Source organism: Triturus cristatus, chromosome 5_2 (genome assembly GCF_964204655.1).
Source record: "Triturus cristatus chromosome 5_2, aTriCri1.1, whole genome shotgun sequence".
Lineage (NCBI taxonomy): Eukaryota > Metazoa > Chordata > Amphibia > Caudata > Salamandridae > Triturus > Triturus cristatus.
In genome coordinates this window covers 451,390,794-451,418,388 of record NC_140588.1, presented here as the reverse complement: position 1 = coordinate 451,418,388, position 27,595 = coordinate 451,390,794, and the positions used below count along the sequence as shown (strand labels likewise).

The 27,595-nt window shown below is 41.9% G+C and overlaps 1 protein-coding gene across 4 annotated transcripts in view; it reads left to right on the top strand.

Moving 5' to 3' along the window:
• BLVRA (biliverdin reductase A) overlaps positions 1–27,595 on the top strand; it is a 285,794-nt gene that overhangs the window by 128,358 nt on the left and 129,841 nt on the right. For 3 of the 4 annotated variants that reach the window (XM_085607413.1, XM_085607411.1, XM_085607412.1), the window contains 3 exons: positions 4,266–4,382; positions 8,080–8,208; positions 27,072–27,191. In XM_085607413.1, coding sequence (XP_085463539.1) covers positions 8,081–8,208; positions 27,072–27,191 — 248 coding nt within the window. In that variant the 5' untranslated portion in view covers positions 4,266–4,382; position 8,080. Of the gene's footprint in view, positions 1–4,265; positions 4,383–8,079; positions 8,209–18,719; positions 18,844–27,071; positions 27,192–27,595 lie in introns of those variants that run through there. The other variant, XM_085607414.1, reaches the window with a different exon arrangement.

The window sequence follows — 27,595 nt, the reverse complement described above, 5'->3', positions numbered from 1 at the left end:
GAAGGTGCCTTCCCCTTTATTTGCTTTCAAGAGAAGTCCCAATATCAAGGATCAAATTGTGCATACCAGACCGAGAACTAAGCTAAAAAATTCTGGACAAACATCTTATGGGGTTTACCACCCGTGGTGGGACATTACCCCTGTGGCTCGTGTGCCGCTTGCCCCCAGACTACCCACATGACTGAAGTTGATATTGGTACCCCGAAACCATGGTTGTTGAATAAGCATACCAATTGCAATAGTGAAAAGGTGATTTACCTTATCACGTGCCCATGTGAATTGCGGTATGTGGGCATGACCACACGCAAGACAAAAATGCGAATCTTGGAACACAAAAGCACCATTCGGTGCAAGAGAAGATCTACCAAGATGACTAACCATTTTCTAGATTTCAATCATCAAGCTGATGAACTTCGATGGACTATACTTGAACAACCAACAATACCGCAACATGTCACAGACATTTCAAAATTTCTGTTCAGAAGAGAACAACGCTGGGTATTTCGCATTAAGAGCGATACTACAGGATTGAACGAGGATATTCCTTGGCTCTCATTATGAATACTCCAGTGTAAGCAATACATTGGACATAACTTTCTGAAGTTCATATCTCAGTTTTTTTCATAATATGGTTGTTATAATTAGTCTTTCTAGTAATATCCCCTTGCTCTGTTCATCAGTTAGTTTAAAGTATGATCAGGTTTATTCAAAACATAAATACCTGATAAGACTGGTCATTTCATACGTCTGTGACCATGACACTTTGAATTACAAACACCACATCACAACCTTAGGGATTTTGCCCAGGTCTTACCAAGGGACACTACGGCTTCATTGGCTCTCTAGAACTATCGGTCATCCTCTTTTTTGCGCATTGAAAGGGCATGCGCGGCAGTCTTTACAACATAAGCGCATGCGCGGCAATTTCACACTGATTTGCGGCGCATGCATGTGAATGCATACAGGCATTCCCATTGAACATCCTTGGGGTCCTTCGCTAAGACCCGACTCGAGGAAAATGCCTGTATTTAAACATAGGGAGCTGCCCCCGTCGGTACCTCCGGTCACAAATCTATTCCGCAACGGAGTACCGACGGAGAGGTAAGAGGGCTACGTTACGAGGATTAGACTAGAATGAGGCAGAAAATCGAAGTAGATAGGATGACTTCGCTCGAGTCTCTTCGTGCTTTGTCCATTCGGTGCCTTTCTAGACAAGCTTTTCTATTACTTACATGCTTGTCTACAAGATTGAGCACTATTGTTTTGTTGTGTATGTTGTCTTCACCATAGTGTTAAATTAAACACAGCACCATTTTAAACGGGGACAGTTTTTACACACAGAGAACTTGGAAAAGCCATTGTTGATCATTTGGTCTAACATGAGAGTAACGCCATTAGTGAAGTCACAAAACGGAAGTAGATAGGATTATTTGGCTTGAGGCTCCCCGAGTTTTATTCACACAGTACCCCTTTTGATGAGCCTTTTTAACAATCGCACGCTTGTCCAAAGTGTTGAACACTGATGCTTGGTCATGTGTACTACCATTCAATAGGTGCTATATTCAACACAGCACCAGTTTAAAATACGGGGACATCTTGACATGCAGTAAAGTTACAAGAGCCAGTGTGGTTTATTGGGTTCACATGAGATTGATACCATTAGTGCAGTTTTTAGATCATATAGCACAATACATACTTAGCACAAATGGATTTAACTTTGTCAGTTATTTTCCCCTGCTAAATAAATACAAGAAGCTACATACACATCTCGTTTTAGAGATTTCCACTTTGGTGATTTGGTTCGAGACAGCCTTACCCTCTCTTGTCTTTGCTTTAGAATTCAGCTTGTCTGATTTACCATAATTTGGTTTTCCTGTTTAAATTCACAGAGCGGGGCTCCCCTTCCTGAGTTTGTGACCAGGTTGAGGTGGGCTCACTTGTCCAACTACATGGGTGAGTGAAACTGTTTGCATACTTTTACTGCAATTGGGGATTGATGAGTGTGTCATTCTCGTGAAGGAAAAGAAAAGCTTTAAGTTTTGGTCGATTGAAGAATAATTGTTCTTTCCTGTGTCTCTTTCTTTGTTTAGACAAGTTCCAGTGATACCGATGCTGATCACTGTTCTTTACTAAGTATACACTTTATATTATTTTTCACTCATTGCAGCAGCGTTGTTATTGGTCCTGAAGAAAGCCAATACTTACTTATCAGAGGTTCAATGGCTGAAACATGTCGACCCTTCCATTCTAGCAGTTTAATTCTATACTGCTGAAACACTGCGTTTTAGACCTGTCAGTACAGATGAGCCAATAAAGTTTTCTTTTCATCTGCACTAGGCAGTTTTAGATTCACTTTTTCTCTACTTTTGATTTTTCGCGCTGCACCCCCACATCACCACTCTTTACATTTGGGATTTTAGCATCCTTTGTGAGGCTTACAAATCAAAACATCCCAGAGCTCCTTCCTCTTAGAGAGGAGGTCGTAGCCCTCAGTGGGACTAGGATTTCCCGCTGGGAGGAGAAAGCCCAAATGATGAAGCATGTCACCTTTTGGTGAGTGAGGGCATTCGTCCTAAAAGGGATTCCTTCCCCTATTAGACCTCTATCGAAGAGACACTTCTTTTGCTCTTCATCTTCCTTCTTGCATCTTTTCTTTTCCTGGATTGCCATTTTTTTAGAAAAAATGCATCAGACCCAAGAAATTTATTGTGTTGAACATATACTGTGTTAGGGGTATTATTTCTTGCAGGTCTTTAAACATATGTACACTTGGACCCCCTTTCTTTCAAAAAAATTTGGTGTGTTTTAAGTCGTACAAATGTTCACAGAAGGGACAAAACAGTCCACCCTCCTGCTTCTGCAATTAAATAATGCGTCATGAGCATTCCCTCAGTCGCGCGCCTTTCAACTGCTGTGTACGTCAGCGAGGATTGCACACACTGTGTTTGGCAGGAAAAACTGCTTCCCTCGACAGTAGTGTGCTGCCTGCTGCAGGATCGGACATTTGATTGAAACGCAAATGCACGTTTTCGTACATGCCAACATTTCAGAAGAGCAAAGTGGGAGATTGTAAAAAAAAAATCGGGAGAATGAGGCCTTGAATCGGGTTACTGTCATGTGTGGGCTAAGGGCTTGCTTTGTAAGTGTGCTGCTGCAGGATCGGACATTTGAAACGCAAATGCACGTTTGGTTTTCGTACATGCCAACATTTCAGAAGAGCAAAGTGGGAGAATTTAAAAAAAAAAAATCGGGAGAATGGGGCCTTGAATCGGGTTACTGTCATGTGTGGGCTAAGGGCTTTGTAAGTGTGCTGCTGCAGGATTGGACATTTGAAACAGCGAGCATCCATTCATAGAGTTGCTTGTTGTGTAACTAGTGTCACACCGTGTGACACAACAAGCAAATCTATGAATGGATGCTCGCTGTTTCAAATGTCCGATCCGATCTCACACCGATCAGCCAGCCGTGTCACGGTTATGTTCTCCCCGGGTTGTTTGCATTACAGGCGTCGTACAAATGTTCACAGAAGGGACAAAACAGTCCACCCTCCTGCTTCTGCAATTAAATAATGCGTCATGAGCATTCCCTCAGTCGCACACCTTTCAACTGCTGTGTACGTCAGCGAGGATTGCACACACTGTGTTTGGCAGGAAAAACTGCTTCCCTTGACAGTAGTGTGCTGCCTGCTGCAGGACCGGACATTTGATTGAAACGCAAATGCACGTTTTTGTACATGCCAACATTTCAGAAGAGCAAAGTGGGAGATTGTAAAAAAGAAAATCGGGAGAATGGGGCCTTGAATCGAGTTACTGTCATGTGTGGGCTTTGTAAGTGTGCTGCAGCAGGATCGGACATTGGAAAGCAAATTCACATGTTTTTTTTTATCACCTTTCAGAAGCATGGAGCGCAATGGCAGGCAGAGAAAGAGGGGGATGCAAGAGTTGTGCTGAGATAATGCTTCGAAACGTGTCTTTAGTAGAAACGTTTGAATTTAAAATTTTGATCTATTATTTTCCATAAAGATATTGAAAGCTAAAAATCATATCATTATTACATTTAAATGTAAGCAGGTTCCAATGGATAATTTTAACGTAGCAGACTAAAAAAAGTCTGGTTTCCCCGAACATCAAACAAAATAAATATTTTAAGAACACTGTAGTTATTTTATGTTAACTTGAAGAACTGACGCTGGTAAAATTCATTGGGATTACTTGTATTTTAAAAGCAATGCTTGTCTAGTTACAGCACGTTATTTTTATTTTCAGCACCTTCTAAAGCTTGGCAACCCTTACCAAATTTTTGGTCATATTTCCGGCGAAGAACAAGACCTCCTTTGCTGCTCTTTCACCCCGGCTACGACCCAGCAAACACCAGAGTTAAAGGTAAGGAAACTGATGCTATTTTTTTTTTAGATTGGAGTTAGAGCTATGTGTGTGGTCACTGTACATGGTGGTTGGGGTAGGCACACATTCTGAACATTGTACCCTCAGTGGATGGAATTTACTAACAGCCATAGCCCTGTGATTTGGGCAGTAACGGTTGCTTGAGGAAAGACTCAATGCTTTGGCAATGCTTTCTGTAGAGAGCAAGCTAGTTCAGAAAATCCTGGACTTTAACACTAAAGTTATTGAAAAGTTTGCTGCTCTTAAAGAGAGACGTGCTGATTTCATTTACAAAAAGTAAACAATGTTGAATGCTGCTACTTTGCAACCAGTTTAGTTTGTTAAATAAAATACATCTGTGAGTGAGGTACTCAGAAATGCATTGTATCTCGAAGTCTGTTATGAAGCTCTGTGGTTATACTGAATAAGCAGCTACCTATGTTATATGACATCTCTTTATTAATGTTATAATTGCACTTTCACAATTGCTTTATTAACCTTCCTGCTTTCTCAAATTTGCTTGAAAATGCACCATTTCTCTTCTCTTTTTTCAAAATTTTCTCGGGGGGGAAAACCCCCCGAACACTCCTTATAGGGGTTCGGGCGCGCTCGCTACGCTCGCTCGCAACGGTGAAGTATACCAATCATTTTACGCCTCACCACTTTCAAATGTCACCAGCCGCCCCTGCTCACACTTCGGCATGCTGCTGCCACAGCAAGTATACGATAATGGCGTCACAAATACATTCCTAAAATATTTGAATTTCGTACTCCTATGATCTTTGTCAAGGTTTTAGATGCAATAATACATATTGCGATTGAAACAATGTGTGGACCATTACGTCCGTACGTACCCATATAGTCATTCATGTGTCTTCATTTTACCACCTGTGCATTTCATGCCCTGATGTCGAATGTGTGGCGTTTTTTATACTTACCTGGTAGTGTCGGCAAAGTGTGCACAATAATAATGTCATGATGTCTGATTGAAGCATAGGCCTTTCTCCTATTGCACCCAATGTGTCGTGGGGAGAAAGCTATGTAGCATTTTGAGAACACACTCAAAGTCCTGGCGCGCGCTTTACATTGTCTGCACTTCCTTCAAATGCAAGAAAAGACGCAGAAGATCTCAGTAGGAATGACGCCGTGGATTATTTGAGGTAAACCAACTAATGGGTTGTAAGGTCTCAGTCAACATCCTGTGATTCTGGGCAATTTGAATAATCTCCCTGTGCCTTTAAAAAACTGGTGCACCACTGTGTGACTGCACACAGAAATGTTTCCGAAGGCAGTTGTTAGGCCCAGCTGGCACGCACGTGCACATCCGAGAAGCATTGCAGCAGCGTGTACGCTTCTCGTGCGTGCCAGCAGGGCCTAGCTTCAGCAGCATTTCTATCTACAAGAAATGTTATGTACTGAAGCTATGGCCCTGCTGGCTGGCACGCACCGAGAGGCATACACTCTGCTGCAATGCTTCTCGGAAGTGCATGCCAGAAGGGCCATAGCTTCAGAAACATAACATTTCTTGTAGATAGAAATGTTTCTGAATCCAGGTCCTGCTGGATGTGGCGTGCCGAAATATAATCTGCCACTACCTAAAAGAGGTGTTTGCAAGATAACTGGCAACATAAAACATAACCAAGACTAACCCTTTCTTTCATGGTCCAATTGTTCAGACAGTCATGGGAGGTCCGAATTTACGACAGTTTTACTAGTCCTTGGCACAGAAGACCCTCCAAAAAAATCTGGTATTGCCTGTGTCCGGTCTTGTCGAGCTTGTATACCAATTATGCATTCTGTTGTAGGATATGAAGAAATGGAGGTATCGTGATAGGCAGATCTTTAATTACATTTTTTTAAATGTATAGGAGTGTGAGATCTCCCTATAAAAGCGTGTCACTTTTTAGGTCTGGCAGCTTTTATTTGTCTATTGTCAAAGCCTATTCTGTACAATACCAATGCTTAGATTGGTTTAGAATGAGCCTGTTACATTTTAGTGGTTGCCTTTCTTGTCAATTTAATTTGCCGTAGGGTTGTTCTGGCTCGCTACGCTCGCTTGCCGCGGTGCACTCCATCACAAATTGTACTCCTCACCACTTTCAAATGACATCAGCCGCTACTGGTCCATTTATTTAGTTTAAAAAAAATCTTTTTAACAGTTCTTTATTGGGAAAATGATAAAGTTTTACTAGTACACAAAAATAAAGTTATCCAGCATATATTGTCTATTTGCATGCTAATAAGTGAAAACCGAGAAACAGCAAATGAAAACAATGAGGTCAAGCCCCGATTGTGCAAGTAGCCTGGCGTGCCTTTTCGTCTCTTAAACTCAACAAAGTTAAGCAGTAGAAATACATAGACAAAGAAATAATTATCTAACCTTGAACTGTGTGTTATGCTTGGTACTTTGTTTCCTCCTGAAGGGCGACAGGAGTAAAGTGGTTGGTAATAGTATGAGGAGGTGCAGGTCATCGTCCTACTTTTCTGTAAGATCAAGAAATGGAGAACCAAAATAAGGAAATCAAAGAACCAAAATGGGTAAAATGCACTCATTTCCTGTACATTCATTGGCACTTTAAGGGGACCAGTCTTGAATCATGGACTGTATAAGGAGAGTGACTGCACACTTTCTATTGTCAGAAAGGAGATCGCATTCCAGAATCCGTTACCTTATCAACTGTTATAATGCGCAGGGAAATAAGTTGCTTATTTCGTTTCCACAGTGCAATGCAGACTGATGAAAAAACAGCAACAAAAAAAAGACAAAAATCACAAAACACTGTTTCCTATTAAACGTAAATACCTATATGTTAAGTACAACTCAATCATGTGTTTGCTATGAATCTTCATAGTTACTTTTTCTTGCTCACGTGACTCGTTCTTCGAAAGAACTATTTGATCGTGAATTCTACATTCATTATTTGGTTTATTTTAGAACTTGCAGGCAAACCTCCTTCAGTTAATTTCATGGGTCAGTATAAAACAATTCTACACTCTGACATTATTCCATAAGAAGTTTTTAAGTGAGCCATAAATCTGTTGGCAACCCATCTGGAGTTCAGTATTCTGAATGTCTCCTTTAGTGTCACTTCACATTCAGGTTTATTTTGCTTTTAAAGATAACATTGTTTGATTTATAATTCATGAGTGTTGTCAGTAAACACAACCTTATGCTAAAAATGTGGAACATTCATGTATGGTTTTCAAAAGTGTTGGTTGTGCATTCCAGAGGGCTGGCCCCTCCTCAGACAACAGCCGACTTTCAGACCTATTTTCTTTTATCTTTAGAGATAGAATATATTTCAACTCTATATTTACTTCATATTGTTTCACTTTATGTTTTTGTAGACTTGTCTCAGAATATCTGTTTTTAGTGGTATCATTTATAATTTTGAAGAAAAGATGTGACACTGCTGTGCCATATATGCAGGCCGTCTCATATAGCATCTTCGCTGTAAAACATTTACTTTTGTTTTGTCAGTATTTCAGAACACTGCAGTTATATTTAGAATGCACTGAGCAGACAAACAAGACAACATTATCATTTTTGTTGTACTCCCTCGAAAAATGCTAACATATTACTTTAGAACAACCAAAACCATGCCGCAATTGTATTCTTTATTATTTAAATGTTTGGTGAGGTTATCTATGAACTAACTACATATAATGTATATAAAGATTTTCTTTTCTTTTTCAGCATGAAGAGAATGTTTGGAGTTGTCGTGGTTGGCATTGGCACTGCAGGATCAGTGCGCATCAGAGACTTGCTCAATCCACTGCCCTCCAGTCCTTCTGAAATTCTGAAGCTCAAAGGATTTGTTTCAAGGTTAAAAGTTCACATTTTTAGTTTCTGTGTGATTGTGAAGTTGAAGATGTGCAACTGAAAGAAACCTCGTAAAATCGTGTTGTGTACCCGTACCTAAATGTACTTCTACTTAACTGTATGAGTAAAGTACCTCACACCAAAAGTGGCAGGATTGTCATTGTGATGTTTGATGTTGTGACTTCTGTGGTGTATGTGTGATGTGTGAGATCCAGCATTTGGTGTTGTGTGTTTTCTACTTGGTTGCCGGGGTGCGGTGCCCGGATTTGTCCCAGATTGCTTGTGGTTATTGATACTGATTTGGCTGCATCTATATATATTTAAAGAAAGGAAGACCACTGGCACTTGTGACAACAGGAAGCAGAATAAAGATGTATTGCTTCCGTGTTTTCAAGAAATAGAAGGATGTAAAGACACGAGGTGGAATAACTGGTTCTAAATCAACTTCCTTGACCCTAGGACGACCAACATATTTAAAGAATGGTCACCTTTAAGGTGCAGAATAATGATGACTTAGCAAAGCTACAGTCAAATGGCAGACATGCATTACTTCCTAGATCATCAGTTCTAATGTCAATATTGGGAAGTCAGTGGCCTGATGATGGGAAACTGACTAGTTGCCAAATTATTAATTAAAATACTGTGGTCCGGTAGCAGGCAAAGAACAAAACATCGGCCAACAACAGGACAATGCTTTTGTCATAATTCGACCCAAGGTTAATTCTCACAGTATTATAAAGACGCAGGAGAGAAGCAATGATACAATCACCAGACAATGAGGGTAGAAATGCAGGAAATGAGCTGCAGGCAGATCACATAGAGCGCCAGTGAAAGTGAGTATTGGCTCTCTTGAATGCTACGTCAAGAGTGATGGAGCAATATGGTGGCGGGTAGCAGGGCTTATGCCTGAACAAATATCTGCTAGTAGGTTTAGTTGTAAGCAGTTGCCACAATGTAAACGCTATCCTCTTTATTGATTTTAAATTGCTCTAAGCTGATTTAGAAGTAGCAGAACATTTAGTTAGTAGCTATGCTGAAAGCTGTTGCAGAAGAAGTTAATGGCAGTTGCCTATCTTAGCAAAACTGTAACCTGCTACTGCTGTGCTTCCTTGCTCATGCTAACATGGCTTACTTCGCCTTAGATCTGCTTCATCCTGGTATTTGAAGAAATATGATTTCCTTCTCAGGGGTCTCACTGATACTTAGTCCATTCAAACCAATAATAAAGAATTTGGCACAGAAGCTGAAATATAAAAGAACATTTTTATTAAACTCAAATGAGTGTGACTACGTCACACAGAAGCCGTAGCAACTGAATGAGGTAATCCATGGAATGGTCTTACTTCACGTCTTATATACTCTTTATCCTGCACCAGGCATGTAAGGGAGTTGTACCAATTACATTCCTAAACAAATGGAAAATCTGGAGGGTCAGCAGGTGAGTAGCCTTTGGGGTTTTAGCAGGATATGGGCAAAACATTATAATTACATAGTTCACAAAGGTTAATCTGATTTAGATGGCACTGCAGGGCATGGCATGATTACATGTACAGTATCTTGATTGGCAATCTCAGACAAAGATCGATCAGGGAAATTGGCTTTGCGAGGTAAGTTTCAGGTGAAGAGTTCAGTTTCTTACAGTTCATTCCAGAGTCAGAAAGAAACCTAGTTAATGTATACATGGACTAAGAAGGTCAGGCCACTTTGTTCGCCAGGCTACCTTCACAGGCCTACGTGAGGGCAACGCAAAATGGTGGCCCAGAACAAAATGGAGTCAGACTCGAGAATTACAGAACCTCAGACCCTCCTTTTGCCATTACATAGGCAATAACCTAAGACTCATGTTAATCTGAATCTAGGTCTATATCGATATTCATTACGTCGTCAAGGTGTTGCTGTAACATCATCTTATTATTCTCTACTTCTCTCGGGACAGGTCTCCGAACACACATAGTAGCACAAAGACTCACTTCTGGTGGACCATTTTTGGATGCTAGAGGCGGAGCCACTTCCTCTTCCATGGCAATTCAGTCAAATGAGAACTTAATTAACATTTACTTTATACAATTGCACTGGAATCGCTTGTGCAACTGTGCCCAAAGTCCATTCCAAGCCTCTCTGGCAGGCTTCTATCGTCCATCAAATCTGCTTCCATTGTCTTCTTCCGCATTGGGCCTCTCGATTCAGGCCTCTTCATGAAAATAGTACTGCTTAGTTGGAGTGCCCTCCTGGCAAACACTCACAGCTCACTCGAAAGTCTCAATGTCTCAAGGCAGTGCACCAATATATTTCCTTTGCGGCAGGCACTACAGATATTGTGCTCTTCGTTGGTCATGGGCACAGATCATCTCGTGCAGACCCAAGTACTATTAATCGGAAAGAGCAACAGACTTTCACGCTCAGCAACACTTTCAGGCTCTAACACTCGCTAGTGAGTGTCAGAGGATGTTTGGGCTGCTCTTTCATTTAATTTTCCTTTCATCATGTAGTTCCTTAGATCCTCGGGTGCACTGCCCTTCCGTTGGAGCAAAGAAAAGAGAGGGGTTGACCAAAACTCAGGCCATCGGGCTCAAGGGACTGCACACTGTCAGAGGTTACCAGCACATGACAGGTAGAAAACTGAAGCCTCAAACCAGCCCTGCTATCAACAACAGGGATCCATCTCTTTCACTCTTTTACACTGAAACTCTGGTTTTGTGATGTCCAATGCCGTCTGATGGAGCAAGTACGATACCATTGATGGCGCGCTGGCGATCGCTGTCCAGCCTTGCTACTTTCTGGGTGCTGGGACTGTAGGGCCAAGACGTCCGCCTTTCATCTGTAGCTGTCACTGATGGGAATTAGGCTTAAATCAATGTTCTGCAGGTTATTATGACTTAATTCCCGCAGAATCTAGTGGCGTAGGAAATGTGACACAGTTGTTAGTTTCCTTCAGTTTAGTATAAAAACAGTTCATTGTATTTAACAATAGGACTGCAGGCAGGTGGCCTGCAATCTTCAGGGAGTGGCCAGAAGCCATGGGACAACTCTGGCTTAGAATGCACTGTCACTCTCATAAGATGCAAAGGCAAAGGCAGTACTTCTAGTCCAGGGGTCTCCAACGAGTAGCTCGGGAGCCACTGGTAGCTCACCAGTACCTTCAAAGTAGCTCTCTGAGGTGAAGTTAAGCCCAGAATCGATTTCAGAGTAGGTGCCTATTAAAGAAGGCAGCACTGATCATCTCAAGACCCTAAGAGTGACAGCCAGCCAAACGTATCACAGTAACTCATACCAACACTCCAACACACAGTGTGCCAGCCTATAGGATCTGCTACATGACAGTCTGTATCCAATCTCAATATAATTAAGCCACAAGGAGATTGACCATGTTGCAGTCTCTCCTTTATCAGTCACAACATGTGTGTGAACAGTGCACCATCAAAAAGGTATGGCAGCAGTAGCCTGAGCTGTAATCAGTGCTGACCCACCAAAATGCGGGACTGCAGGAGTCAGAGTGAAAATGTGTCAGTTTAGATGCATGATCAGCTCAAAACCTGAGGAGAACAGGGTATGATACAGACCAGAGAAAACTAAGAGACTTTTAGAACAGATCACCATATTAAACGCTCCTAATAGAGAAAGAGGTTGCTCCAAGGGGAGTGTGAAAAAAAAGAAAGTGCTCATGAGGTAGGACAGATGTAAAGGAGGGGAATCCAAAAGGCAAATTCAATAACCAATCAATTAAACATTCTGGTATCATTAGTAAAACTGGACGTGGTTCATAGTGGCACCAGTTTTACAGATAGGCCAGTCCCTTATGGATTTACAAATATTCATTTCATGATTTTCTAATGGGATAAACATCTCTTAAATTACTACATCTGTGTGTTCCTACATTCCTTATCTAGAACACCTCAAAAGGGGAAACACATTATACAAATTATCAGGGGCATGCAGATACCTCCCTTTAATAATTGTGCAGCAAGTGCACCATGCAATACACAGGCTAAACAATATCTCCTCATGATCACTGAGAATACCTGTCACCCTAGTCTAATAATTCTCAGGTCTCTGGTGTCTGATCTACAATTTTTCCTTTCCCTAGTCACCTGTCTGGAGGGGGCACTATACCCACTTAAAATCACAATCCTGCTACTCAGGACAGCAAATAAGAAACTCTTGGTGTCTCTTATGACTACATGTAGAAGTGCAATATCATAAGGAAAGTTAGGTCACCTTTAGCAAGAGCCACAGATTTATAGTTCATCCTTAGGGTCTAATCAGGGAACATCAATCTAGGCTGCTCGCCCCTTAAAGGAAGGAGCAGTAACTTGACTAACTGCAGGTGACACACTTTTAATCCTGTATATCTCTTTTGTTTCAATACCATTATAGCCAAATAGACATGCACTGGTGAAGTGTTGTCTGTCATATTCACAGTATGAAAATATCATATCTGTGAAATTTAGTATCAGAGCAAGTTCAACCAATTGTTGCTCAAAGATGTACATCGTCATGACATCCCCTCACAACACAGGAAAACTTGTAATAGTATCAGAAGCAACAACATAAAACAACAAGCATTGGCATAGCCAATTGGTCTCGCCTTTGGGACCTTATAAGTGTTTAGCCATGCAACAGTTGCATAACTAAATACATATAAGGTCCCAAAAGCGAGGCTGTGCGGCCGCGAAAGTGAAAGTAATCGCCACGCACATGCACTGTAGCTCTAGGCTGGCCTGGTAGCACTTTTTGGAGCCCTCTCAATAAGTCTCGCCAGACCAGCGCATGCGCTGGGTCAGGCGAGACCTAAAAACATACATAAAATAAAAAAAACACACATGTCAAGCCATCAGATATACGTGCTGTATACCAAGCACAAAACGCATAGACAAATTACAATAGCACATGTAAATGAGCGGTGACGCACACACTTCATAGACAAATTACAATAGCACATGTAAATGAGCGGTGACGCACGCACTTCATGCAGCCCAAAACCCAATATTCGGGCCTGCTTAATTTGTTAGGCTTAAAATTAAAAGTACACTTTCTTTTACTTTCCTCACCCTCCTTTTGACAACTGGTCACCAGTTAGTGGTGATCAGCTGTCAAATACAACTTACTGTGTCGCTTCTGACACACAGGACCAGCAGGAACAATTCATAGAAGGACAAAATGCAAAAACGTGAAAAACACACGAACATTTTTTCTTCAAAGGAGTCATACAAAAACTCATCTTGTTTCAACATACTGCTAAACCCCACCTTACTGACCTCAAGGTCAAAATCTGCCTCTCCTCAGCCCTCTCTCTCTTCACCCTGAAGCTGTCAAAGACAAAAATCCTTCCTAACTCTTTTTAACCTGCAATAATTAACCCTATTTAAAAACACGTTATATATATTACTTCTGTTAGAGGCTACAATTTGTTTCTATTCTTAGATTATTAAAACAGTTACTGTGAATAACTCACAGAACATAATAACATAACATACTAGCTTTAGAACAAATGTTTGTTACTACCCTATGCAACGGTACTTAGTTCATCAACCTTAAAAGGATGAACGTCTCAGTAGGTCTAGCTAGAGTTATAACCTTCAATCTTGATATTAAACCCAAACCTCTGCACTGGGCACATTGGCTCACTGAGACATTAAAAGCAACCCCAAATGGGAACAACCTGCAGATTTGTATTATACCTAAATGTATGCATTTACTGAAGCCTAAGGCACTTTAATAGCTACTCTAAATGAAAAAAAATGCTGCCTAAATAGTGCCCTCACCCAATTTCGACTTTGACACCTGGGGCACTTAAAAATAAATATCCTATAATTGTGCTACATATTAATCATCCTCAGAATGTTCTTTACAAATTGCAGAGATTGGACATTAGACATATCGCATGTAAATCCTTAGAAAAATGAGTTTTTTACGCCTGCGCCAAGTGAAATTCCATATGCAAATGTTCTCATTTTTGCGGTTCAACACAACTTAAATTACTTTTTAATGCTAGGAGGTCACAGTATGAGTATTAAGCTTTATAAATATTAAAAAACGAATTTAGAAGCACTTATTTTTAATAATTCTTTTTCATAATTAATAATTATTTTTAATAAACCCAATCATTTTTGATAGGTCCATATATAAAAGCAAGCTGCATCCCTTGCCTATCATTTTAGATACATTTATTTATAAGCCTAAACACAGAAGCTTAACTTGAAACATGACAAATTCTTGCGCCACTTTTCTTTAAAAAAAAAAGAACAATTATTCTAACAGAACCAAGAATATGCTTATAAAAATGCTTAAAGAGAGGAAACCCTTAATTGAAATGTCTTCTTGTAATACAAAATAATGAACCGTAGTTTTGGAACCTTTTTTAAAACAACAGCCTGAAATGCAAAGTTCCACTTGTGTTTAACTGAGGGCGAAGTCCTGGCTTGAGTAAACATTCCTGTCTATTCGTGACCTGCTATTTGCTCCGCGGCAGTAAAAGCTTGTCTCTCAGTGTTATAACATGAGCACGGTGTGAGTCTTTTTCAAACTCTGACATATCAATGCGTGTTGCGTTTGAGTTCAGCAAAGATTTACTTCAGCTGAAGTGTTTGCCTGTTAATATCTAATACAATATATGTAAGTAAAAAATACTATAAGTTTATTTTTCTACAAAACACACAATTTCGTTTTTGATGCCTTTTTATTCCTAGTGAATGTAAATTTTAATTTGATCTTTTAAGCATTTAACAGTTTGTACATATGCATAATTGCTTACTCTATAAATTAAATAGCAACATATAGCTATTGTAGCATATCACATGGTTCATTTCCGGATTTTTATTTAATTTCTACTTAATTAATTAACTGACATTTTGCTTAACAGACTGAAAACATCAAGAAAAAAACACAAACACACATTGAGCTCATTTCAGACATAAACAGAAAGGGGTCAAACACTCAGGACACACAATACAGCGCGTTTAGTCATTTATTTCATAAATAGCGCCATCGCTATTTACTTACAGAAGTTGCACTAATGGGAAAACCACATAGACATTTAAACACACATTTAACCCACAGATCAATACTCAAGACCGAAACAAAGGAGAGCCCACAGACTGTACTTAAACCAAACCATTTGTAAATACTAGTTGTAAGTCATATTTACAAGAAGCGCTTCTCAATAGTGTTCCAAAAGACTGCAAAAACAGCCCCACAGACCTTTATTTCCAAGAAGCCAAGATACATTCAATTCACTAGCTTTGGCTGGCAGAACACCAAAAATCGCTCTGCATATCTCCATTCATAAGATTGCGCAGAACAAAGGATCCTTGTATGTATTATGTCCATATTTTAATTCCCTGGGGATACAGAATCACCAAGGAAGAAATATGCTTTTATACCTAAACCTATTTAGGTATTCCCTCTAGGGGAGCCGGCTAATTTACTTCACATCACACCAAGAAAAAGCAACACATTCTTCAATGTGAGCTTTGAAAACAGGCATGACAAAAATACTGCAGAATATGCAATATTATAATCAAAGTAGTGCTTAAGGTACTCTTCGTACGTTGCACGGTTCAACAAAACCAGATAGAGAAAAATCTCCTCATTACCTGCCTACACAAATTGCAATTCGCATATACAAACCTATACAAATCCAAAGTTGGCCAACACAAATTCCAAAATTCCAAAGTTATAGTAAGTGTTACTAAACTACCTTACCAATCCAAGGCAAAAACCAACAGTAAGAGCCGCATAACTACTTTTACCAAACAAATGGTTGTCCAAATTCTAGCTGCCAAGTTCTAAATGACCTAACGGTCTTTTTTTTTTTTTTAAATACTCACGCCAAAAAGGTTCTCAGTCAGGGGTGACATCATGTGGAGGATCAAAATCAGGAAGATCAGAAATATACTGGGCTGCAGAGACAAAGAATCCCCAGAATCTCCGTGCACAGAGTACCTCCTTAGTAGAGTCCTGTCCTGTCCTCGTCAGTAGATTTCTGCCTTCTGACAAGATCACTCCCACAGATAGCCACTTCTCTGATGAGCCCCACATTGGGCGCCATTTGAAGAAATATGATTTCCTTCTGTGGGGTCTCACTGATACTTAGTCCATTCAAACCAATAATAAAAAATTTGGCACAGAAGCTGAAATATAAAAGAACATTTTTATTAAACTCAAATGTCACACAGAAGCCGTAGCAACTGAATGAGGTAGTCCATAGAATGGTCTTACTTCACGTCTTATATACTCTTTATCCTGCCCCAGGCATGTAAGGGAGTTGTACCAATTACATTCCTAAACAAATGGAAAATCTGGAGGGTCAGCAGGTGAGTAGCCTTTGTGGTTTTAGCAGGATATGGGCAAACATTATAATTACATAGTTCACAAAGGCTAATCTGATTTAGATGGCACTGCAGGGCATGGCATGATTACATGTACAGTATCTTGATTGGCAATCTCAGACAAAGATCGATCAGGGAAATTGGCTTTGCAAGGTCAGTTTCTGGTGAAGAGGTCAGTTTCTTACAGTTCATTCCAGAGTCAGAAAGAAACCTAGTTAATGTTTACATGGACTAAGAAGGCTAGGCCACTTTGTTCGCCAGGCTACCTTCACAGGCCTACGTGAGGGCAACACAAAATGGTGGCACAGAACAAAATGGAGTCAGACTCGAGAATTACAGAACCTCATAGTCAAGATCGTAAAGTTTGAAAACCATTTCGCTCATCCAAAACTGATTCCATTTTTTTTTTACTCGTGAAGGCCATCAATTAATACTGCTGAGCTCAAATAGACACATGTTTGTTCCTTGTGTGAACTTTGTCATGTGATCAATACTAAAACTGTGTGTAGTAGAGCATGTTTTTGGACTGTGCCTTGTATCGGAGAGCCCTGCCCTGTTGCTGATGTTTGGGGTAGCCCCTTGTCAGTTATCTTGGTGAATCACAGGTTATTGACCTTTTTCATTAAACACTTTCAGACTTGACTGAAAACATCCCAAGATGTTTTCTACCACGAAAAAAACGATGCTTTCTAATGAACTCTTATGTAGAGGAGTACCTGGGCTAGCCCTTAAAAACTCAACCTCATTCTTCCCTATTACATATCACAAATCCTTCCAAGTGGAAAGATTTCTGTACTGCTGGCATATACAGAGAATAACATGGGCCATTGCATTTTGGTAAGTAACTCACTTTATTTAGAAAGACGAGTCATTGCTTTTTAATGATTTTAAAGCATAGACTAATGGTAAACATTAATATTACTCCAAAGGTACTATGGCATAGTACTAGATGGAAGGGTAGTAACAGCAATTTATCATGGGTGTACGCTGCGCTGCTCTGGAGGGTTTCGGACCACATTGGTTTTATTCCAGCGCATTCCGTACTATTCGCACACCTGAGTTGTGACTGATACTTTCCTGGTTAATACACCAGGGTTGTGACTTCAGAGTCACAAAGTCTAATCCTCACAAAGTTAAGAGTGTTGATTCGGGATGTTTGCTAATAAAGGTTAGACTAGGATTACTCAGGAACGCGCTCTTCAAGTTGATGTTTCACCAAATGTGGTGGCAAATTTCTTGTTGAGAAGCCAGTGATCTAATAAAAGGGTTGAATAGTGTAGTTATATAGAGCTGTCAAGCTCTTAGTTGTGTTAATAATACAAGTTACTGCAATAGTGGAGAAGCAGTAAGAAGTGCTAATGTGTGAAAATAAAGATTCAAGGCTATTCAAGAGAAAAATCGGTTTGTAAGAGGCTAGGACCAGAGCAAGAAAATGTAGAAGATACGTTCAAAAAGAATGTATGGAGAAGAAAGGGAGAAACAACAAGATTATAGGAAATTAGACAGTTGAGAGAAACCACGAAAAATGTATTGTATGAAGATACACACATGCATGGTTTGGTTTGAAGAAACAGCTGGGACAAGGAACAGCTTCACACATGCATTGAGGACAGAAAACAGCTGCTGAGAACGTAGAGGAGAAGTTGGGACAAGGGACAGTTGACCTTGCACACCAACAGCAGAGAGAGCCATCACTGACAAAGGGCAGGTACTGATATGTACTGAGGTTTGAAATAGAAAGCAAGGACTATAACAACTGTTTAAGAGCACTGAGGGTGGAGTGATACAACAGAGGCAATGCACTGCTTCTTCAGAGTCCTGCAGATAGACACTGGGGACCGGTACCTACATCTCAAGCACTTTGGGGACACTTTGGGGATACGTGAGAGAGCTGCTCGCATTTTCTAGGGATGGATACAGAGAGTGGGGACCAGAGGCAGTGGTTTAACCCCCCTCAGCAGGTACACTATATAGATGCTTCAGTGCTGAGGCCATACAGAGAGAGAGAGAAAGAGAGAGAAAGACCTGGGTCAAGGACCATCTGCTTAAGCACGGTCAAGGTAAAGCGAAAACAGGAAGCATAGACAGCTGTCCAAATGCGTGAGGTATTAAGAGAGACGGATGTGATTGGACCAGCATTGAGGCTGACATTATCATTACTTGTTGTCACTCTTTTGTGGAGTACAGAGATCTACCTGACCAGGAATGGAAAGGGCATCTCGACAAGCAGGAGCCCACCCAATACAGCACTGAACCACCGTTCCATGACTCTCTTCCATCCGAACAACCACTATAAAGAAAGTAGAAGGAGGTAGTATCAACTAATTTTTCCTAAATCAAAAAATAACAACTAAATGTGGGTGTCAGTTAATCGGGTGAGTTTGGAGTAGCTGTTGTGAGGAACTGGACCAAGTATGGGGAGTTTGTAAATTGATGATGATAAATGGACATGACTGGCAGAATCTGTTCCCGTATATATCAGCAGTATATTTGAGTGCTTAGTGGATATGATGTTTGTGAATTAAAATATATTAACTAAGTAAATTACAATCTGGTATTTTGGGACAAAAATATGTTTTTTCAGTTTTTTTTGTGTGGAAATGATGAGTTTCTCTTTGGAATGGATCATAATTAGTGAAAATGTATTTCAGTGTAAAATATTTATTTTTAGAAGCTGGAAATTGAAGTTTTGAATAAAATGATTGACTGGGTCTGCAATTGACTCCAGTGACATCTGACTAATTAAGCAGTAGTCCCACTCTCAGATTTGTTGGAGTCTACTGTCTATGGCCTGTGATTGGAGACTTTTATATATTTGATTTGCTATCCCTGCTGCTTCAATGTTAAGGTTTGGCCATTATTTGGAAGGAGCTGAATGGGAAAATGAAGTGAAGTAAGATTCTATATACATTCTGAAAAATGACAGGCCTTGTGACCTGGCATACCCAGGTTTTCGTACCTATGTATATATTTGTTTTTTCAACATTTTCTTGGAGAGAGTGTGTTAGACCTGGCTTGTCGAGTGTGTTTATCCCTAGACTTTTGCTTTTTAGCCTCCTGTTTCGGACCTGATTTTGTTTGTTTTATGACTGGGCACTTTACCACTGCTGATCAGTGCTAAAGTGCATATGCTGTCTCTGTAAAATTGTTATGATGGATTGGTGATTCCTTGATTGGCATATTTGACTTACTAGTCAGTCCCCAATACAGTGCACTATGTATGCCCAGGGCCTGTAAATCAAAAGCAGGTAGTGGGCCTGCAGCACTGATTGTGCTACCCACATAAGCAGCCTGTAAATGTAACTCATGCCTGCCATTGCAGTGCCCGTGTGCAGTCTAGTACTACCATGTCGACCTGGCAAGTACACCCACTTGCCAGGCACTAACCTTCCCTTTTCTTACATGTGAGTCACCCCTAAGGTAGACCCAAGATACCCCTGTGGGCAGGGTGCAGTGTATGTGAAAGGTAGGGCATGCCCTGATGTGTGTGGCATGTCCTGATAGTAAAATACTGCCAATTTCGTTTTTCACTATTGAAAGGCTATATGTCCTATAGCATAAAATGGGAGTTTATTTATAACATCTTATAAATATAACTTTGCATTAGGACAAGATATAAAGATGGAGTTTAGTATGCCTTAACTTATAATACAAAAATGCATCTTTTTGTAAATATGATTTTTATATTGTGTGTTTGAAAATACCACTTTTAGAAAGTGGATATTGTCTTGCTTAGCCATCCTATGTACCTCTGCTGGTTTGTGTATTGACTGTCTGAAATGTGAATGACATTGGCTGGGGATGTGCATTCTCTCCGACGCCTACCGGGAGGGGGTGTTGGTTGATATGTGTTCTGCCTTTCCTGGATGAGTCAGGGCTGAGCGGAATAGACCTGGCTTGCATTTAGACTAGGGTGAGGAGATGTCTTTCACACCTGAATGGGCCTGGTCTGCCTGGGACAATGCTGTCTCCACCTCCTGCCGAGCAGCGGCACCAGAGAGGACATAACTGGTTTTGGTTGGGCAAAGTGCTTCTCTGCCACCAGAGAACAAAGGAATGTCTGCTATAAAAAGTGGGGCCCAGACCCCTGAACTTTAGATTACTGCTGAACTAAGGAACGTGCTAGGAAGAAGAACCGGGAAAGCTGGAGGAGGAGCACTGTCCCTGTGCTGTTGGGGTTGGCCTTCAGTGATTGCTTCTGTCTTGGGCAGGGACTGGACTGTGCTTTCATCATTCTGCTGTTAAAATGTTCTCCAAGGGCTTGAAGTAGAGCTTGGCTCCTGTTGGAAGTCTCAGGGATAGAAAAGACTTCAAAAATCACTTCTGGGACTGAAGAGGAACCTTTGCCAAGGAGAAGAGCTAGAGAAACTGAGGAAGTGTACTGTCCCTTTGCTGTTTGCTGTCTGGGGTTGACCTGCAGTGGCCGTTTCTGCCAAGAAAAGAACAAGGACTTTGCTGTGTGCTGTGTCCCCTGCTTGAGGAAGATCTCCAAGGGCTTAAAATGGAGCTTGCCTCTTGTTAAGAAGTCTCAGGGATACAAAAGACTTCCTGCAATGTTGCTGTTGGACTCTGCCATATGTGAGGCCTGAGGTGCCTCATGCAGTCAAAAGGCATCAGAAGTGGGTTTTGCAGCTGCTCTCTGCAAGAACCGGTGAGAAGCATTGCGAAACCGTGCAAAGCTTCTCGGAACCGACGCCGGGCAACGTGACGCCTTGCGGAGTCCCACCGGGCGACATGAAGCCTCGCTGCGCAGCCCCCCCAACACCTACGCCAGATGACGCAAAGCCTCGCAAAGTGACGCCTCATCTCTGGTGCACAACACATCGCACTTGGAGCGCCAAGACTACAAGAACACCGGAGTTGCAGTATGAAACCGACGCATCACCTTCCCTTCAGTAAGGAACCAACGCATCACCTCCCTTGCGTGGCAGTAAAGAACCGACGTATCACCTTCCCTGGGCGTAAGGAACTGACGCATCACCTTCCCTCTGGCAGTTTTGGTTTGTGACTGTGATGCATCCAAGGTACTTTGTGTTGAAAGTGTTGCATCATTAGTTTCCTATGGACAGAACTGTTTTTGCCTTCTAAGAATTATATTTTGATTACTGTATTGTGGATTTTTGTCATTTTGGTCTTGTTTGGTTTAGATAAAGATTACTTATTTTTCCAATCTGGTGTGGTGTTTATTTGTAGTTTTTCACTGTGTTACTGTATGCATGCACAAATGCTTTACACACTGCCTCCGAGATAAACCTGCCTGCTCGTGCCAAGCTACCAAGGAGGTGAGTAGGGGCTATTTTAGAAGTGTATCCCCCAACTCTGACTGGGAAGAAGGCTCCCTACTTGAACAAAGGTACCTGCCTCTGCCAACTAGAGATACCCATTTCTAACAGAGCGCATCACAAATCCCCTTATTATATATTCTTTGGATTTGTACCCAGTATATGAGAAAATTGTGCTCTAAAAGAACATGCATTTGTATGTTGTTTTTGTACTATAATATTAGTGATTTGTGAAATGTGCGTGTTATTCTGGCTGTTCTGGTGCTGCCACAGAAAAGACATAAGGAAGAGAAAAGTCCTTAAGGATTTTCTAATGCTCAAACGAGACATAGCTCTGCATTGGGTTAGGGGCGAACTCAGAGTTGATGAAATCACTCACTCTGAGAATTACGTCTTCCTATACAATGACTATAATGGCTCCAAACAAGCCTTGAGATACAAGGAAAAGAAGACTACTCTTTGGGCTGAACTAAATCTTATGGTCATACTGAAAACCAAAATGAGCCATGGCAAAAACTGTTCACACCAGCCCGAAATGATAGGAGGTCTCCACTAGAATGGGCCCCCAGAGGCTTGCTTAGGTCATGGCAGGACACCCACGTCTGAAAGCAGCTCAGGCCTGCGGTCTACCAAAGAAATGCAAGAGTTGCTGAATGGCCAGTCCAGCTCTTGTAACTTTATAGTCGAGCAACAAATTTTAAATGGTACAGTCAAGCAAAGAGCAGAAGCTGGAAAAAGGGCTGCAGGATCTTGAAGTGTTCACAAAAGTTCTTGTCCTAAACATAAAAAAGTAGATTTGGTGGTCCTTATTTAGGGAGGGAGTCAACAAATATACTGATCCAGTGAGTTTTCCAAGGAGATTCTCAGTCATATCTCAATGGCTTCCCATTGCCTAAACCCTCCAAGTTGGATAGAGCTTCTCGATGGTAACACTACTTTTATTTGGTAATGTCGCCAATCAAAGAGTTAAAGCCATTTATTCCGAGGCCCGATGGCTTTTACCCTCGATGTAACAACAGTTTTCTATAACCATTGTTCTTCCATGGGTGATGCCCTAATTTCAGGTATTCTTAAATCTTTTAAGGAGCCCTCTGTAAGAAAGTGGCTCTGTATATACTGTTCCCAAATAGGTACAGTGTGCACAGAGTCCACAGTCTCCAGAGATTTGGCAGAGGCTAAAGTTAGATATAACCTTACTCTCTAAAGTGGTAGCTTGGTCGAGCAGTAAGGCAGTTTCAGAGGACAGTGTAAAGCATTTGTTGCACACACTCAGTCAGCAAATGGTATCACACACTCAAGAACTGAACTCTAGGCCAATGGTTTTGTATAAAAATGTATGGTTGTTTTATTTTAGAACCAACAATAGATTTCAAAATATACTTTCACTGAATGAGAGGCTTTAGAAAAATACACTAATATGCCATAGGCTTTTGAATGCAATAGACACAGTTGTTGCAGTAGGCAACACAATTTCAAACACAATAACACATTGAGCTCAATGGGAATTTCTAGTTAAATGCAATTAGTTACTTTAAGGATTACTTTTCTAACCACAGGACTGGATTCTGGATTCAGTCCTGTAACTTTTCCTGTAAACAATTGAGTAAAAGCGTTTTGGTTACAGTAGTGATTTTTAAGCAATATTTTGGTATTTTAAAAGTTGACACAAAAACTTTTTCTCATAGAATCACCAATGTTATCCTATGGGAGGAATTTCACTTGGCAGGTAAGTGGGGTTATTGTTACGTTTTCTAACTCAGTGTTGGATCCTGGATCCAGCACTGGTGCATCACCTGTAAACAGTTGAAAGAATGTGTTTTGGTTATACAGGTGATTTTTTATGAATATTTGTAAGTTTGCAAAATCGACACTTAGAAACTTTTTCAGCAAAAACCAGGCAATGTTATCCTATGGAAGGAAATTCAAATTATAGGTAAAGTATGTTCTTGTTACTTTTGTAATTCAGTGCTGGGCCCCTAGGGTCAGCACTGGGACATCTATCTAAAACAGGTAGTAATTACGTTTTCACAGTTGGTGCGATTTTTAAAGAATATTTGTAGTTTGCAAAAATCGACACTTAAAGAAATTTCACAGAAAAACAGTCAATGGTTTCCTATGGAAGAAAATTGGGTTAGCGGTAAGTAGGATTGTACTTACTTTTCAGGATCAGTGCTGGGCACCAAGATCCAGCACTGGGATCTCTCCTGATAGCAGGTGAGTATTTTAGTTTTCATTACTCGGTTGATTTTAGGTGAATATTTTAAAGTTTCGAAACTCCACACACAGAAGAATTTCCAAGTGAATCCAGTCAATGTTACCCTATGGAAGAAAAGAGAGTTATTGGCTTTGGGTAAGTACTCAACTGGCAGAATTAAGGTTCTGGGCATAGACTCAGGGGTCTCCTAGGGTCAGGTCAGTACAGTTGTTACACCCTCAGCGGCACAGGGGCAGCTGGGTGCAGAGTGAGTTAGGCCCAATGTTATCCTATCGGAGGCAGGGGGCCCTTGGTTGGTGGCTGCTGGCTAGCAGGCCACGCGGCTGTGGGAGCTGGGCTCCTGGTCACTTGCTCAGGGCAAATGGGGAAGTAGAGTAGAGTAGAGATTGCACTGCCTGGGGCACTCGGGCGGCTGGGTGCAGGGTGCTTTTGAGCCGTCGGGCGCTCAATGGATTGCAATGGAGAAGTTCAAAAACGAACAAATGCTGCAAGCTGAGGGATCGAAGATTCTTCAGGTGTGACCACCACTTATTTGGGTAGTTGGAGGATAGGTAGGCACCCAGGAGTTGGGCACAGGGGGCCGCAGGGCGCCGGGTGCAGGGGTGCCTTTTGGTGTCGGGAAATCTTACCCTCTGCTGGTCGCGGTAAGAGGGGTCCCAGGTTCTGAGGCTGCAGGCGTCAGGAGGGTCGAGGTGGGTCCTTGGGTGCTGGACTCGGGGTGACAGTTGCCGGGGGGATGTCCTCGGGGTCTTTGTCCACTCCAACAGAGGCCAGGCTTGGCGGGTGCAGAGTGTGCAGGGTTCGCGGTTCCTGGCTGATGCCAGGGGTCAGTTACTTGCTTTGAGCAGTACCACTGCTCGTGGGAGTCCCAGTTGCTTAGAGTCACAAGGTAGCCAGGTCCTTCGGGGTTTGTGAGGTTGCTGGCCACTGGAGATGCCGGGGTTTAGCAGGAGCAGGTTCGAGGGTCAACAGGCCGGTAGGGCTGGGGCCAAAGCAGTTGGTGTCTTCCTCTTGTTAGCAGCTGCACGGCAGGTCTTCTTGTCTCTTGATCTTCTTTGCGGTTTCGGAATCTGGATCGAAGGAAGGTTCAGGATGCCCCTAAATACTAAATTTAGGTGCGTTACAGGTAGGTAAAGGGCAGGGACCACTGGGTCCCTGCCCTGGGGTGGGTACACCCCCTATCCTGCCACTCTCCTGTGGGAGGGGGGCAGTAGCCTAGTCCTGATTGGGCAGGGCTTCCCAACTTCAAGATGGCGAGAGCCGGAGATGTGCTTCACCTCGCCTCCCCCACCAGAGGGGTGGGGTTGGCAGAGGCTGGCACATCCCCTGTTCTTCCTTGGGGTTTTCGGCCAGTCTTCCCGCCAGAGTGGGGGTCAGAACCAGTAGGGGTCAGTTGCTGAGTACAGCAAGTGGCCTGGAGAAGCTCACAAAGGCGGAATGTCTTTGAAGCTTCCCCTGCCCATCCTGGGGGAGGAGACCTAGCACCTCGCCCAGGATGTGCATTGTTGCAGGCCCAGGAGAGAGGATGGCTCTCTACCCAGGGGTCCAGCAACATGTCTGCTGTGTGGCAGCCTAGGCAGCCCCTCAGACAAGACGTGGATTGTAGGTTCGGTTCAGGGGCATCTCTAAGATGCGTCTGTTGTGCATTGTACATTAAATCCCATACTGGCATCAGTGCGGGTTTAATGTGCTGAGAAGTTTGATACCAAACTTCTCAGTCTTCAGTGGAGCCATCATGGTGCTGTGGAGTTCGTGTTGACGATCTCCAAACACCATATACTCTTAAATGGCAGCACTGCACTTACAGTGCCCAGGAATGGACCTGGGTACTGTAGGGGCACAGGGCTCATGCACCTGTACGCACAACACTGGCATAGGGCACCCAGCTAGAGGGGTGGCTGATGTATGCCAGGGCAGTGTGTGTTGTGGGCATGGCACACAAGGATGTGTGCCATGTCGACTCTCTGTTTTGTTCTGTACTCAGACACTCAGTCTGCAAGGGCAGTGTGTGTGTGTCAGGGTACAGGGCCTCTAAGGGTGGCACAATAAGTGCTGCAGCCCTTAGGGGCCTTCCCTGGTCACAAGGCCCTGGGTACCTAGTGTACCAATTACCAGGGGCTGACATGTGGCCAGAGTTTGTCAATTTGAGTTTAGGTTTCAGCACAGTTTTAGGGAAGGAACATAGGTCCTGGGTACCTGATTGGCAGGAGCCCAGGGCACACTCAGTCAAAGTACATTCAGCAATTCAGCAAAAAGTGGGGGCATACCATGCAAGAAAGATGGCACTTTCTCACACCCTCACTTTGTATATTTTTCACTTCAGCTACCACCCGGCATCGTCCAGTGGAGCGTAGCGATGTTTTGCAACGGGTTTGCCTGTAGTTTACTAAATAACTCCACAATTTGGGTGAACTGCATGTACATTAATTCATGCCCGAGGACATAAACCCACCATTTTCATCTGAAATCAGTTAGTTCCATATTTCTGACAGGAAGTCAACAAATACTTTAATGGCCTTAATCTAGGTGATTCTCTAGTGGGCACCGATGAGTCTGAGACCTGCAAAGATGTTGAATTGACTTGGGACTGGATGTGGTTATGCACTTAGAAATTCATCTCCATAGGGCACATGTGTTTGCAGATATGATGAGGGGAATGAATCAAATAAACTGAACTTATAAGGAAGTCGAAAGTAGTTTACTAGAGTAATATTACTTCAGACACACCACTTACACATACTTATTTTGTAACGATGGCTGGGATGTCTGAGAATATGTGGCTGATTCAGAAAAGCATCTATGCTCATTGCATAAGAATATTCCCTGAATATTCCTTTTTTGGCGTCTTGGAACTAATTCACAAAAGCATGTAAGAGTACCTAAAGGAATACTACAGGAATACTACTTTACATACTCCAAACTCCTTTCTCATTAGCGCCTAGAGTATTTCTTTCCCGGTCTTGATGTGGTTTTATTATAAATAAACTGGGACTGAGTCCTAGGTTTTAACTGCATGACTTTTCTTTGTATCTGTGTTTTCAGGAGATCTCTCGGCCATGTTAATCAAGTCCAACAGATGAGCCTTGAGGATGCTCTGGAAAGTGATGAGGTTCAGGCTGCCATTATCAGTACAGACAACCAAAACCACGAGGAGAGCATTAGGTAAATATCCCATGTCTTCTTCTTGCTTTGGTAGTTTGCATTCTGTGTTATTATTCATATAATATCTACCGTTCCACAATGTCTATGAGAAGATAATGTGGCTCAGGGAGAGTCATTAATAGAGGATGCTATAACAGGGAGCAGCTTTCAATTATCGAACCAATGTGCTAAACCATTTTGCAGTCACAAGGGCATTGATTCGCGAAAATATAAGGTTTGCAGCTTCTGCAAAGTACAAAAGACACATTGTGATTCGGAAAGGACAAAATGCCCTGTGTGACAGATGGCGATATGGCAGGAGTAAGGGGGATGAGGGGAGCGGCACTGTCCTACCAAATCAAAGTAGAATGTATGAATGCTTTAAGACCACAATTGCCATCGATCTCATATCAGCTCTCTGAAAT